This window comes from Vulpes vulpes, chromosome 8, assembly GCF_048418805.1.
Source record: "Vulpes vulpes isolate BD-2025 chromosome 8, VulVul3, whole genome shotgun sequence".
NCBI lineage: Eukaryota > Metazoa > Chordata > Mammalia > Carnivora > Canidae > Vulpes > Vulpes vulpes.
The window spans coordinates 42,355,642-42,371,980 of NC_132787.1; the positions used below are offsets into that span (position 1 = coordinate 42,355,642).

A 16,339-nucleotide genomic window follows, 5' to 3' on the forward strand; every position below is an offset into this window, starting at 1 on the left:
CTCCATTCTGTCATGTAAGCTCCCTACTGCAAGCAAGGGTTACACGGGCTACAGCTCTGGTCAGGACTGCAAAAGAAAGGTTCTGGCTCATAAGCCAGTCATCTTTCATTTTCTCAGACTGCTGTTCCTCCAGCATACCACCCAACTTCTTAAAATGAAATGGCATTCTTCCTCTAAAATGCATAGAATTAAACCCAAGTTCTTTCCATTTTTGTCCCTAAACACATTACTACCTGTGACATCTTGGTTGATGCCGTGCAAGGGTCCAGACTTTGCTTGTGGATTCTGCTGGCAGAGGTTCCAGGTCACCACCTGGTTCTTCAGGACTGTGGTGTCAGGGATCTGGAGGGGCTCTGGTTTACACAAGGCCTTGGTATCACTCTCGCCTGCTTCTAGACCCACATCCCACATTCCAAGGCTGTCTGTGAGGACCAGGATCATGGGAAATGCAGAATCAAACAAGCATTCTCACACAAATAGGAAATTCCACGTCACAAGTGGACTATGACAGATTCTGGGACTGCTCTGTCCCCCACCCAAAAGTACAGCAGAGCTTCTCTTAGGACAACAGAGGAGCTGTGTGCTAGCAGAACTGCCATCAGCCAGTTATGGGTCTTCTTTTGTCCCAAAACCTTCGGGGCCATAAAACAGATAAAAATGAGGATTTTTATGCCTCTTTTAAAATGTATTAGTGACAAAAATAAATGAATAAATAAAAATTAAAAAACAAAATGTGTTAGTGACAACCAAAGGTGCATTTCGTAGGTACTCACTGTCATTCACGTGGCTCTTACCTGTAAGGAAGTCATTGTCCGTGGCTGGCTCCGAAACAGCAATCACAGGAGTGCTCTGCCTCAGAGGAGGTGCTGGCGGTGCTGCTACAGTTCCCACGCAAGCAGCGAGCGAGGAGCAAGGAGCGAGACAAATACACACAATCAGTGAACTGCAGGAGAGCCTCAGAAGTGCAAAGCCGCCTAGAGTTACACCGGCTCCTGGCACAGCCAGCAGCCAAGTCAAGCTTCCTGACTGCCCGTCCCTACCTGCAGATCTATAAGAGATCAGAAAGACTGTATTCTTTTTTTCTTCTCACCAAACTGGGGTTCATTTCTCCTTAAGCAGCATATAAAATAGAGGGGTTGTGAGAAGCTCTCTGGTCCATTTTTTTACTTTTTAAAGCTATAACCCTTGTTCCAAAAAAATCTTAAGCAGAAATTCAGTATGTAAAACCAATAGAAACAGTGGCTCCAGGGGATCCCTGGGTGGCGCAGCGGTTTGGGGCCTGCCTTTGGCCCAGGGCACAATCCTGGAGACCCGAGATCGAATCCCACGTCGGGCTCCCGGTGCATGGAGCCTGCTTCTCCCTCTGCCTGCGTCTCTGCCTCTCTCTCTCTCTCTCTCTCTGTGTGTGTGTGACTATCATAAATAAATAAAGAAAAAAAAAAAACAACAGTGGCTCTGGTTGTGTGGTCAGGGTGGGGACACTCCGCACACCCTTCCCCACCAGGAGTTTCTGCAGTGGTCGGAAGCTCCAGGTCCAGAATAATAGATTAAGAACGTCCCCAGCACAGTAAGATGTGTTTTCCCCCTACATTAATTTAAGCCTGTCGGTGCTGAGGGGAATACTAATGAGTTAACCCGAAGAAGGTCCTCTGAATCATTATAATTCTTCGGGAGAAGCTAGACAAAGATCCCATTGGTCTGAGATAAGCCCTTTGTTTCTATTCTCCAGGCAAGACTCCCCAGGAATCTGTCCCAGTACCACGGAGTCTAGACTCGAGTAAACCAAAGCCTAGGATGAAGCATTACCTTCCAGGAATTCTGCCTGATATTTGCAGACCACTTAGGCCTCCTAGCAGAGGTGGCCACGGTACCTGGAAGGGAGAAAAGTTCTATCCGCTGCAGTATCTAGTTCTAGATGATGTCAAGGCCTGTTGCCTTCCCTTAAAACAGAGCAATGTCTTCTAAAATGGGACTTTGTTCTCTCAATCACCTAGACTCCTCTCCTGCGTGGAACCTGGGGCAAGTGCCATGGGGTTCCCGCTGGCCGGGGGTCGGGCAGGCCCCTTGGGACAGCTCCCCACCGCCTCCACTCCCGTCCTTCTCACACACCCAGATTCTTCTTTTCAACTGACGAGGCAAGTAGTTGGACTTGCTGCTGTTTCTCCATCTCTTCCCGGAACTTCTGCTGCAGCTGTTTCTGCCGGAGCTTCCGTTGGTACGTGGTATCGCTCTCCATGGCAGAAGTCAGGCTCCTGCAGCACAAGAGCCACAAGGCAGGCGTGAGGTCCTGAGCTAAGGGAGTAACCCATGTGCAACTTCTGGGGTTGTGCACAGACCAACTGGCCGGCTCAGTGGGTAAAGAACGAAGGTCCCTTGGACCACCTGAGGAGGAAGAGTGGAAAGGGAGGAAACTGGGAACCGTGGCCTCACCGGGAGCTGCCAGCCTTCTCTTCCTGCACCACACAGGGGGGATCCTCTGAGCGGCTCAGTCTGCAAGGGGAGGTCACCTCCTGTGCTTTGGGGGGTCCCAGGACCACGTTCTGCCGGCAGCTGCTATATCTTGCTTGTTCCACAGATGGTTCAAAATCTTGTCTCTTGGCTTTGGTTAAATCCACTTCAAGAGGCAACTAAGGGAAGAGAGGGGGTAAATAACCCTCCAGCTGCACTTCCCTCCCTTGTCCCAGCCTGACTACCTGGGTTCCTGGAGAGCAGTATCTGACAGTCCTCATCCGTCACCCCTCTTGGTCTTCAGAAGCTGAGACAAAGGGGACACCTGGGTGGGCTCAGCGTTTGAATGCCTGCATTTGGGTCAGGGCGTGATCCCAGATTCCCGGGTTCGAGTCCCACATCAGGCTCCTTGCATGCAGCCTGCTTCTCCCTCTGCCTGTGTCTCTGTCTCTATGTCTCTCATGAATAAATTAAATTTAAAAAAGCTGAGACAAAGGATCCACACTTCAACTAATATTTTTAATTACAAGAGAAGAAGTAAAACTATTTTTTACTTTACATCGTTCTGTATTAATCAAGTTTTGATAAAAAGGGATCTTACTTTATGATTCAAGGCAAATGGTCTGTAAGCTCTAATTTGAATCCTTGGCAGCTGGATCTGTCTGATGCTGTGGACTTTTTCTTTTTCATGGAAATGATCACACATAGTCTTTTTGGAGGCCTGCCCTTTCCCAGCCCTTTCTTCCAGGATCTCCCCCTAAAATACCCCATACCACTGAAGAAGCCTCAGGCTGCTATGGCACAGCTCAGTGTCCTTCAAAACACAGGAAGAGGAAAACCGGCAAAGCACAGATGTAAGATGCTAGCCAAGGCCACAGGCAATCTCCCAACCTGGGGCCATTCCTGCATCTCACCATCTGTGAGAACTAACACCAAATGAAAGCCAAACACAAAACAGTTCATACTGTTTGGTTCCCAGAAGTACAAAGAGTCTACACTAATCTATGTTGCTAAAAGTGGTTTCTTAGTTGCTTAGTAGTGAAGAGAAGGGGAGGACGACTTGGCAGTGACTGCAAGGGACACTATTGCGACTTCTAGGACACTGGTAATGTTTTATCTTGATTTAGATGCTAGTTAAGTGGATGTCTTCATCAAGCTGAACGTTTATGATGCGTATACTTTTCTACATGTTTATAGGTACATTTTCATACTTCAATCAATTTTTATAGTACATGTGCTGCCGAAGCAAGCACAATCAATTTTTATAAAGTACAATTTCATTTACATAAAGTTCTAAAACAAGAAAAAAAATCTACAAGGCTGGTGCACCTGGCTGACTCAGTCGGTACAGCATCCAACTCTTTATCTCAGGGTTGTGAGTTTGAGCCCCACACTGAGTGTAGAGATTATTTTTTAAAAAAAAGAAAGAAAGAAAAAAAATCTATTAGGCTAAATAAAAGTCAGAATAAGGACATCAGGACAATAGTTACTTTTCAAAGAAGTCAAGTAGTGAATGAGAGGGGGCATATGGTGCTGGGGGGTGCTGGTAATGGTAATTTTCTTATCTGAGAGATAAATAGCTCTGTTCACTTCTAAAAATTCATCAGGCTGTGACATTATGAATTACGTAGTTTTCTGTGTATATGTTGCACTTCATTTTTTAAAATCTTAAAAAAAATAAAAGTGAAAAAGAAAAGGAGAAGGATGTTAACAGAATGGTAGACTCTGAAGCTCCAAGGTCCCCACCCCTTCTCCTATAGACACTGAGTTAACAACATACAGACTAGAGTACCTTTGTGAGCACTCCAGTGACCAGCTGAGAAGCTATAGGACTCAGGCCAGCATAAAACCAAGACAAGATTCCAACAAAAGAGGTAGGAAAATTCATGGCATTTTGCATGCCCACTCGTGCCTCTGCCCCTGCCCTGACCCAGCACAGAGCAATACAACCAGCAATACTTCCCATCCTGGGCTCTTCCCCTGGGATAGAAACAAAGAGTAAACTGTGCATCCAGTGTTGTGGTTTGTCTGGGGGTTGCCCAAGGCATTGGTTTTTGTCTCACCTGACTCAGCATGCTGATGGGGTCAGCAGAGTTTGAAAGCCCTAAAAACAGAGATGAGCACCAGAACACATTAGAGCTACAGTTACAAAGTGAGAGGCCAGGAAGAGGGGAATCACAAAAGGTTTGAGCAGTAGTAGAACCTCTAGCTGGGCTGACTGGTGAAGGTCTTCCCCTGCACCAAACCAATACATAAAGACTGGGACAGATGGCTATTTTCTCAAAAAAAAAAAAAAAAAAAAAAAAAAAAAAAAGGGAAACGTGGCCCAAAGGAACAAAATGAAACTCCAAAACTGACCTTAAAAAAACCACAATCTATGAGCTAACAACAAATTTAAAATAACTGTCACAGGGGTACCTGGGTGGCTCAGTTGGTAGGGTGTCTGCCTTTGGCTCAGGTCATGATCCCAGAGTCCTGAGATTGAGCCCCATATTGGGCTCCCTGCTCAGCCGGGAGTCTGCTTCTCCCTCTCCCTCCAGCTCCTACTGCTTGTGCTCTCTCTGTCAAATAAATAAAATCTTTAAAATACATAAATAAAATAAAATAACTGTCATAAAGATGCTCAATCAGTAAGAGAGAACACAGATAGCTAAATGAAACCAGGACAGTGATGCATGAATACCATGAGAAGAATATTAACAAAATAACTGTCATAGGGGTACCTGGGTGGCTCAGTGGTTTGGCACCTGCCTTTTGGCCCAGGGCACGATCCTGGAGTCCCAGGATCGAGTCCCGCATCGGGCTCCTGGCATGGAGCCTGCTTCTCCCTCCTCCTGTGTCTCTGCCTCTCTCTCTCTCTATTTCTCTCTCTGTGTCTATCATAAATAATAAATAAATAAATAAATAAATAAATAAATAAATAAATAAATAAATATTTTTTAAAAAGCTATAAAAAAGCAGCTAACAATATAAAAAATTTTTAAATATAATAACAGCTGGAAAATTCACTAGAGGGGTTTTACAGCAGACTTGATCTCACAGAAGAAAGAATCAGCAACATGGAAACAGGTTATTTGAAATCATCTCATCAGAGAAACAAAAAAAGAATGAAGAAACATGACAGAGCCTACGGGGCCTATAGGACACCTGTCACACTGTATACTAAAAGAGTCTCAGAAGAAGAAAAAGAGAAAGGGGCAGAAAGATTATCTAAAGAAATAATGGCCAAAATCTGAGGAAAAGGAAGGATAAATTCAAGAAGCTCAAAAAACTACTTCTAGGATAAACCCAAAGAGGCACACACCAAGGCACATTATAATCAAACTGCCAGAAGTCAGAGACAGTACATTAATAACAGACTACCAGAAAGAGAAATTAACAAATCCACTTATAATTTCAACAAAAAGAATAAAACACTTTTAGCAACAAATGAACCAAGGAGGTAAAATACCTGTACAGTGAAAACTGTAAGACACTGATGAAAGAAACTGAAGAATAAATAGAAACATATTCCATGCTACAGACTGGAAGAATTAATACAGAATGTCCAAACAAACCAAAACAATCTATAGATTCAGGACAATTCCTATCAAAATTCCAATGGCATTTTCTACAGAAATAGAACAAACAATATTAAATTTGTCATGAATCACAAAAGACCCCAAATAGTTGAAGCCAACTTGAGAACAAAGCTGAAGGCATCCTGCTACCTGATTTCAAACTGTATTAAAAAGCTATTGTAATCAAAACAGTGTGGTACTGACATAAATACAGACACCTAGAATAATGGAACAGAATAGAGAGCTCAGAAATAACCCATAAATCAGCAAATTTATGACAAAGAAGCCAAGAATGTACAATGTAGAAAGGACAATCTCTTCAATAAATAAATGTTGGGAAAACTGGACAGTATATGCTAACGAATGAAACTAGACCACTATCTGACACAATGCAGAAATATACTCAAAATGAAGACAGACTTGAGTGTAAGACTTGAAACCATAAAACTCCTAGAAGAAAACACAGGAGATAAGCCCTTAATATTGGTTTTGGTGATGACTTTTTGGATCTGACACCAAAGCAAAGCCAACAAAAGCAAAAATAAACAAGTGTGACTACATCAAACTAAAATGCTTCTGCAGAGCAACAGAAACTATAAACATGAGAAAGTAACCTAGTGAATGGGATGAAATATTTGTAAATGATAGGGAGTTAATTCCAAAATATGTAAAGAACTCACAACTCAATAGCAAAAAAAAAAAAAAAAAAAAAAAACCACCTAAATAATTTCTTTTTTAAAAATGGACATTTTTCCAAAGATACACAGATGGTCAACAGATGTTTGAAAGGATGCTCAACATCACCAATCATCAGGGAAAGACAAATCAAAACCAAAATGAGATACCACTTCACACCTGTCAAAATGGCAATTATAAAAAAAAAAAAAAAAAAAAAAAAGCGTTGGCAAGGATGTAGAGAAAGATGAACCCTTATGCACTGCTGGTGGGAATACAAACTGGTATAGCCACTGTGGAAAACAGTATGGAGGGTCCTCAAATAATTAAAAATAGAACTACCATGTGATCCATCAATTCCACTTCTGGGTATTTATCCAAAGAAAACAAAAATACTTACTCAGAAAGATATCTGCACCCCATGTCCACTGCAGCATTATTTACAATAGCCAAGGTATGGAAATAACCTAAGTGTCCAACCATGGATGAATGGATAAAGAAAATGTAATAAATATACATTGGAATATTATTCAGCCATAAAGAAGAAGGAATTCTTACTATTTTCCACAATGTGGATGCACCTTGAGGGCATTATGCTACTGAAGTGAGACAGAGAAAGACAAACACCGTATCATCTCACTTACATGTGGAATCTCAAGGGGGAGAGGGAGCTCATAGGTACAGAGAACAGATCGGTAGTTGCCAGGAACAGGCAGGTGGCAGGCAAAATAGGAGGTGGGAGGGTGTGTGAAAAAGCACAAACTTCCAGTTATAAAATAAGTCATGGGAATATAATGCACAGCATAGTGTCTAAAGTTAATAATACTGTGTATTTGAAAATTGCTAAAACAGTAAATCTTAAAAGTTATCATTTAAAAAAAACTGTAACTAGGTATGGTGACGGATGTTATCTAGACTTATTATGTTGATAATTTAATAATCTATCAAATATCAAGTTATGCTGTATCCTAAAACTAAAATAATGTTATATTCAATTATATCTCAATTTTTAAAAAGTCAAAGACAAAAAGAAATCTTGAAAGCAGCAAGAGAAAAACAAAGTATCACATACAAGAGAGCCTCCATAAGATTATTAGGTTTCTCCTTATTGGCCAGAACAGAGTGGGATGAAATATTCAAAGTGCTGAAAGAAAAAGACTCAGTCAAGAATACTGTATCCAGCAAAACTATCTTTCAAAAATAGAGAAATTAAGACTATTATAAAAACAAAAGCAGAGGGAGTTCATTTCTACTAGACCTGCTCTGCAAGAAATGGTAAAAGGAGTTCTTCAAACTGAAACAAAAGGATGCTAGACACCAACACAAAGCTATATGAAAATAATAAATTCTCCAGTAAAGGTAAATACAGACATAAATATAGTAGCCTATATTATTGTACTTTTGATGCACAGAATTTTTCTTTCCATTCATGAGAGACACACAGAGAGAGGCAGAGACACAGGCAGAGGGAGAAGCAGGCTCCCCGTAGGGAGCCCGATGCAGAACTCGATCCCAAGACCCCAGGATCATGACCTGAGCCAAAGGCAGACACTCAACCACTGAGCCACCCAGGTGCTCCATGAATATAGAATTTTTAAAAACAATTACAATTAAAAAAAATTACAGTTTTTATAACAGCAAATCTCGGATACGGGGTATACAATATATAAGGATGTAACACCAATGAGATATAGTGGAACAAGGGTGGAGTTGTAAAGGAATAGAGTTGTTGTATGCAACTGAACTTATCAAGTTAGAATGCTACAACTTTAAGATGTTTTAAAATTGCAATGATGGGATCCCTGGGTGGCGCAGCGGTTTGGCACCTGCCTTTGGCCCAGGGCGCGATCCTGGAGACCCGGGATCGAATCCCACATCGGGCTCCCGGTGCATGGAGCCTGCTTCTCCCTCTGCCTGTGTCTCTGCCTCTCTCTCTGTGTGTGACTATCATAAATAAATAAAAATTATAAATAAATAAATAAATAAATAAATAAATAAATAAAATAAAATAAAATAAAATAAAATAAAATAAAAAAAGTTGCAATGATAACCACAGGGAAATAGCTATAGAATATACACAAAAGGAAATAAGAAGGGAATCAAATCATGTCACTACCCAAAAGTCAACAGAACACAAATGAAGGCAGTAAGAGGGAAAGGAGGAACAAAAAAGCTACAAAATACAGAAAACAATAAAATGGCAATAGTAAGGCCTTCCCTATCAATACTTCAAATGTAAATGGATTAAACACCCCAATCAAGTGACAGATTGGCTAGTCAGATTTAAAAAAAAAACAAGATACAACTATATGCTTCTTATGAGAGACTCACTTTATATCTAAGGACACATGGTAAAGGTGAAAGGATGAAAAAAGATATTCCATATAACTGATACAAAAAAAGAGCAAGGCAGGTTATACTAATACCAGACAAAACAGACTTTAAGTCAAAAACTGTTACAAGAGACAAAGGAGGACATTATATAACGATTAAAGGGTCAATTCACCGAATAGGTATAACAATTATAAATCTTTGTGTACCAAACACCAGAGCTCCTAAACACATAAAGAAAACTGACAGAACTGGAAGGAGAAATAAATAGCAACACAATACAATAATAGTAGGAGTTGTCAAATTGTACTTCCAATAGTGGGTAGAATAACCAAATAGGAGATCAATAAGGAAATAGAGGAATTGAACATTATAAAGCCAGCTGGACCTAACTGACTTATACCCAATACTATCCAAAAACAGAATATAAATTCTTCTCAATATACATGAAATATTCTCTAGGAGAGACCACATGTTAGGCAACAAAACAAGTCTTAACCAGTTGAAGAATACAGAAATCATACAAAAGTATGCTTACTGATCACAGTGGAATGAAACCAGAAATCAATAGCAGAAGAAAAAAGTGGAAAATCCACAAACATGTGTAAATTAAACAGTACACTCTTAACCAGTGGGTCAAAGAACAAGTCACAGGGGAAGTTAGAAAATATCTTGAGACAATGAAAATGAAACACAACATATCAAAACTTATGGTTTGCAGCAAAAGCAGTGCTAACAGAAAAGTTTATAGCTGACATAAGCTAGTGGTAAAATGAAATAAAGCTTGAGCAGAGATACATGACCTACAGAATAGAAAAGCAATAGACAAAAAATTGACAAAACTAAGAATTAGGGGATCCCTGGGTGGCTCAGCTGTTTGGCGCCTGCCTTTGGCCTGGGGCGCGATCCTGGAATCCCGGGATCAAGTCCCACGTCGGGCTCCTGGCATGGAACCTGCTTCTCCCTTCTCCTGTGTCTCTGCCTGTCTCTCTCTCTCTCTCTCTCTCTATCATAAATAAATAAATAAATAAATCTTAAAGAAAAGAAACAAAACAAAACCAAGAGTTAGTTTTTTTTAATTTTTTTAAAAGATCAACAAAATTGAGAAACCCTTAGCTAGATTAACTAAGAAAAAAAAGGGAGAAGACTCAAATAACTAAAATCAGAAAGTAGGGACATTATAACAAATGCCACAGAAATAAGATTATAATACAACAAATCAGATAACCTAGAAGAAATGGACAAATTCCTAGAAACATACAACCTTCCCAGACTTAAACATGAAGAAGTCAACACCTGAAGAGATCAGTAACTAGTTAAGAGATTAAATCACTAGTCCAAAACCTACCAACAACAAAGCCCAGAACTAGATGGCTTCGTGGGACAATTCTACCAAACATTTAAAGAATTAACACCAGTACTCAAACTCTTCCAAAAGCTAAAGCAGAGGAACATTTCCAATTCATTTTGTAAGACCAAAGTCAAACAATGACACTACAAACATTGATCATGATGAGCACTGAGTAATATACAGAATTGTTGAATCGACTATATCATACCCCTGAAACTAATATAACACTGCGTATTAACTAGACTGGAACTAAAATAAGAAACTTAATAAAACCAAAACAAAACAAAACCAATGACACTACAAGAAGGGGGAAAAAAAAAAGACTGTGAGAAAACTATAGAACAATATAACTATAGAACAATATCCTTGATGAATATTGATACAAAGATCCTCTGGGGGCACCTGGGTGGCCCAGATGGATAAGCGGCTGACTCTTGATTTCAGCTCAGGTCATGATCTCAGGGTCATGGGACTGAGCTCCAGATCATCGGACTCCATGCTTAGCAAGGAGTCTGCTTCTTTCCCTCTGCCCCTCTCCTGGCTCATGCATATGCACTCTTTCTCTCTCTCAAACAAATAAATAAATCTTTAAAAAAAAAAAAAAAAAAAGACCCTCCGAATACTAGCATACTGAATTCAATAGCACATTAAAAGAATTATATACCACAACCAAGGGGGATTTATTCATAGAAGGCAAAGATGGTTCAACTCCACAAATCAATCAATGTTACCAGAGTAACACGAAGAAGGAACAAAAGTACATGGTAATCTCTATTAATGCAGAAAAAGCATTCAATTAAGACTCAATACCTTTTCATGATAAAAATATTCAACAAACTAGAAATAGAAGGAATATACCTCAACATAATAAAGGCCATATATGAAAAACCCACAGCTAACATCATACTCAATGGTGAAAGACTGAAAGCTTTTCTATAATATAAGGAACGAGGCAAGGATGCCCACTCTCACAACTTATACTTAGCATACTGGAAGTCCTAGGCAGAGCAATTCAGCAAGAAAAAGAAATAAAAGGAATCCAAAGTGGAAAAGAAAAGTATCTCTAGATGTAGATTACATGATCTCATATGCAGAAAAACCTAACTACAAAAAAATTGTTAGAATAAACAAATTCAGCAAAGTTGAAGGATACAAAAATCAATACACAAAAATTAGTTCTGTCTATACACTAGTAATGAACAACCCAAAAAGAAAATGAAGAAAACAATCCATTTATAATAGCATCAAAAAGAATAAAATACTCAGGAATAAACCTAACCAAGAATGGGAAAGACCTGTACACAGAAAACTACAAAACACTGCTGAAAGTAATTAAAGAAGCCACAAATAAATGGAAAGACATCCCATGTTCATAAATTGGAAGACTTGACATGGTTAAGAGACCTACTGATTCAACACAAACCCTATCAAATTCTCATAGCATCATTTGCATAAAAAAATTCACCCTAAAATTTCATATAGAACCTCAAAAGACTTCAAATAATGAAAACAGTATTGAAAAAGAACAAAATTAAAGGACTCATACCTTCTGATTTCAAAACATACTGCAAAGATACAGTGATCAAAATGGTATGATACTGCCATAAATAAAGACACACAGTCCAATGGAATAGAGAATCCAGACATAAAACTTTGCATATATGATCAAGTGAGTATCAGCAGGTGTGCCAAGACCACTCAATGAGGAAAAGGAAAGTCTTTTCAACAAATGATGCTAGGAAAACTGGATATCCACATGCAAAAGAATGAAGTTAGACCTGTGTCTTACAACATAAACAAAAATAAATTCAAGACAGATTAAAGACCTCAAACCATAAAACTCATAGAAGAAAATTTAGGGGAAAAGCTTCAGGACACTGGATTTGACAATGATTTCTTACATATGACACCAAAACCACAGGCAACCAAAGCAAAAAATATACAAATGGGACAATGTCAAACTTAAATACTTTAAATGCAACCTATGAAATAGAAAAATTTGCAATCCTGTCTCTGAAAAGGGGTTAATGTTCAGAATATATACAGAATTCCTATAACCCAGTAACAAAAAACTAGATAGCCCATTTAAAAAAAAATGGGCAAGGGCAGCCCTGGTGGCTCAGCAGTTTAGCGCCGCCTGCAGCCCAGGGTGTGATTCTGGAGACCCTGGATAGAGTCCCACGTCGGGCTCCCTGCATGGAGCCTGCTTCTCCTTCTGCCTGTGTCTCTGCCTCTCTCTCTCTCTCTCTCTCTCTCTCCTCTCTGTGCATTCTCATGAATAAATAATTAAAAACTTTTTTAAAAAATAAATAAATAAATAAATAAAAATTTTAAAAAATGGGCAAGAAACTTGAATAGTCATTTTTCCAAAGATGATGTACAAATGGCCAAAAAGCATATGAAAAGATGTTCAATATTGAAACTCATCATCAGAGAAATGTAAATCAAACCCACAAGAAGATAGTACTTCATACCCACTAGAATGGCTGCTATCAAAAAACACAGAAAATGTTGGTGTTGGTGAATGAAAATGAAAGTGTTGGTGAAGATACAAAGAAATTGGAACACTTGTGCACTGTTGGTTGAACTATAAAATGATGTGGCCGTTATAGAAAACAGTGCCAAAGTTCCTCAAAAAACTACCATATGAAGGTGTCTGGGTGGCTCATTTGGTTAAGTGCCTGACTCTTTTTTTTGTTTTTTTACGATTTTATTTATTTATTCATGAGAGACAGAGAGAGGCAGAGACACAGGCAGAGGGAGAAACAGGCTCCATGCAGGGAGCCCGATGTGGGACTCAATCCCGGATTCTGGGATCGCGCCCTGAGCCAAAGGCTCAACGGCTTAGCCACCCAGGTGTCCCATGTGCATGACTCTTGATCTCAGCTCAGGTTTTGAGCTCAGATGAGCTCAAGCTCTGTGTGTGTATGTATGTATGTATGTATGTATGTATGTATGTATAAATAAATAAAAAATAAAATAAAATAAAATAAAATAAAATAAAATAAAATAAAATAAAACCCTACCATATGATCCAGCAATCCCACCTAGATATTTATCCAAAATAACTGAAAGCAGGATCTTGAAGAGGTATTTGCAAACCCATGTTCCTAACAGCACTATTCCCAAATCAAGAGATGAAAGCCACCCAAATGTCCATTGATGGAAAAGAAAAAAAGAAAATGCAGTGTATACATTCAGTGGAATATTGTTCAGCCTTAAAAAAGAAGGTAATTCTTTTTTTTAAAAAAGGATTTTATGCGTAAGTAATCTCTACACCCAACACAGGGCTCAAATTTACAAGCTGAGATTAAGAGCTGCGTGCTCAACTGACTAATAAGCCAGTCAAGTGCACCAAAAAAAAGGAAGATAATTCTGCCATAGGCTCAACATAGATGAAACTTGAGGACTTTATGCTAAGTGAAATAAGTCACCAAAAAAAGTAAAAAACCAGGATGATTTCACTTACACGAGGCATCTAAAGTAGTCAAATTCATAGTAACAGTAAGTAGAATGGTGATAACCAGGGGCTGTTAGAAGGGGGAAAGGGGAGTTGTCCTATGGGTATAGAGTTGCAGGATCTCAAGACTAAAAAGTTCTGGAAATCTGTTTCATCAGTGAACTGTACACTTAAAAATGGCTAAAATGTTAAATTTTATGTTATGGGTGTTTTACCATAAGAAAAAAAAAAACATGACTAATATACCTCATAAACACAGATGCAAAAAGCCTTACCAAGATAAAGCAAGTGGAGTCCAGTAACATATGAAAAGGATTTTAACAAGGGAAAGTGTGGCATTTTGACAGATGCCAAGTGCCACCCCCCTCTGTCAGCGTCTCCACAAGAAGAACCCCTCCAGGACAAGTACGGGACTGCGGCCTTGGGCGGCAGCACTGCAGGGGGCCTCGAGACCACCCTGGAGACAGCAGCCACTCCACCCAGACAACAGGAAGGCTCCTCTGCCTGACTCAGCCCTGGCCAAGAGTGACTCCAGGGATGCATGATTCTAGACCCCTAAACAGCAGGAGCAGCAAGATTGAAGAGCTGAGGTTCTTTGAGTGTTTTTAAAGAATGACAGGGGTACTGCAGGGGGCTCTGTGCTCCTTTTGAGGTTTCACAGACCATTCCTGAACGCAGTTCTCCGTGGAGAAGAAAACAAGTGGCACGGATTCTCTAGGTTTCAATCCCTTCAGCTGGAAAATAAGGTGATTGGTTCGTGTTGCCTCTGGTCGTCTAACAAGTCTGAAATACACATTCCAGACCTTGAAAGGGTTGGGTCTCCCTGTCTTCTCTCTCCTTCCAGGAATACTCAACCCATGCCACCAGGGAACTGGCTCTAGCTTTCCTATGATGCAGTCCATTCATCCACTTCGAACATACCTGGCGTGGAAGCTTATTTAGTGACCTCAGATAGTCTTTATCCAGAATACAATTTCCAAGTGCATTCCCGAAACTTCTAAGGATAAGGAAAAAAAGAGTGCAACAGATTGAGAATGATTACATGTAAATATCAGAGAACAGAGTTACGACCTTTGTGCACAGTGCTTCCCAACTGCGGCAAAGGAGATGGACCCTAATATACATTCAGAAATGTTTCTTGAGTACCTGCCATGTTCATACACTGTATCAGGCTCTCAGAATACAGCACTGGGCACAGCCGTTGCCAGTCTCTGCCCTCAACAAGAGGCAGGGGGTACAAAAAGACTAAGAAAACACCATTAGCTACGTCCTGCCATGAAGCACTAATTCCGGAGCAGAGATTTTTTTTTTCTAAGGACTGTTCTAATTCCCCCAGTAACAGTGGGTGACACATGCTTAGAGCACAATCTGTCTCCATGACTGAAGCACTTTGCTTGAGACATCTGGCCTCATGCACAGGTTACAATACTGTAAGTTTTTCATGTATGTTCAAACACGTTTTTCTGGGGATTCAATTCACTTTGATTCTCGAAGGCCATGTATGACCCCCAGAAAAGTAAAACTGAACAAAACCTGTTCTATGTAACTAAGTTGTACATACACAATGAGAAACTGTTCAGGTGTTCTGACAGAATAGGAAAGCTATCTCTGTACTCGTGTGGAAAGGTCTCAGGATTCAAGACGGGGATGGGGGTGTGTAAAATCAAGGACAGAATAGAGAACATGGTATTCTACACCTGTTCCCAAAGAAGGGAAACATAGGCATAACAAAGCAGGAGAGAAATACGAGAAGGTGGAGGCAGGGCTGATGGGGGTAGGGAGACACGTGAGACTTGGGTTATTTTAACTTTTAAACAAATGAACAGAAATCACAACTGCTCTGAAAGCAGAGCCAAACGGAAGCAGGTTAGACTCCAGCTCTTGCGCTTACCTCAGTGCCCGCTTCAGCCCATCAGTCACGGCCTCCTTCCGGGCCTTCTCCAAAGACAAGGCTTTGGACTTGAGGCCCTCGCTGACACCGTAGCCCACGTCTTCGTGATACGAGCCATCCTACAGGTAGAAAAAGAGCTCAGAGTCCAACGTGAAAAGCTGCAGGCCTCTCCCTGGTTCCACAGCTCTTCTCACCCTCAAGAGCGTTCACACTGGGCGAAGAGGACCCAGGCACCTTGCTTCAGGACACATGGGCACCGAGAACTGTAACAGAACTCATTTTGAATACTGCATCCTAGACCTCATCTGCCTGGGAATGTGTGAGACAATTTTCCCTTCCCTCTTCCTCTTTCACATAAAAAAGGCACACAACTAACCTACCCTAAATCTTCCTAAGGTACATTACTCCAAGGTCTAAAAACCTCTGGGACAGTGAACAAAAGGAAAAGATGAAATATTATATTTAACAGATTCTAATGACTGAATAGCAAAACTCACAGGTCAGGTGGTATCCATTTCTTGGCTTTCGCCAAAAATGAAGGTTCACCTGATCAAGTTAGTACCTGGTAAAGAACCAAATGTAATTTTGGATGATAGCACTCTGATTTTTGAGATATAACTCAG

At 40.2% G+C, this 16,339-nt stretch overlaps 1 protein-coding gene across 6 annotated transcripts in view; it reads right to left on the reverse strand.

The window, feature by feature from the left end:
• RAD52 (RAD52 homolog, DNA repair protein) overlaps positions 1-16,339 on the reverse strand; it is an 87,327-nt gene that overhangs the window by 1,118 nt on the left and 69,870 nt on the right. For 5 of the 6 annotated variants that reach the window (XM_072766321.1, XM_025995458.2, XM_072766319.1 and 2 more), the window contains 6 exons: positions 15,717-15,835; positions 14,747-14,822; positions 2,431-2,627; positions 2,110-2,252; positions 795-878; positions 234-422 (listed from right to left, as the gene is read on the reverse strand). In XM_072766321.1, coding sequence (XP_072622422.1) covers positions 234-422; positions 795-878; positions 2,110-2,252; positions 2,431-2,627; positions 14,747-14,822; positions 15,717-15,835 — 808 coding nt within the window. Of the gene's footprint in view, positions 1-233; positions 633-794; positions 879-2,109; positions 2,253-2,430; positions 2,628-14,746; positions 14,823-15,716; positions 15,836-16,339 lie in introns of all 6 variants that reach the window. The other variant, XR_012003001.1, reaches the window with a different exon arrangement.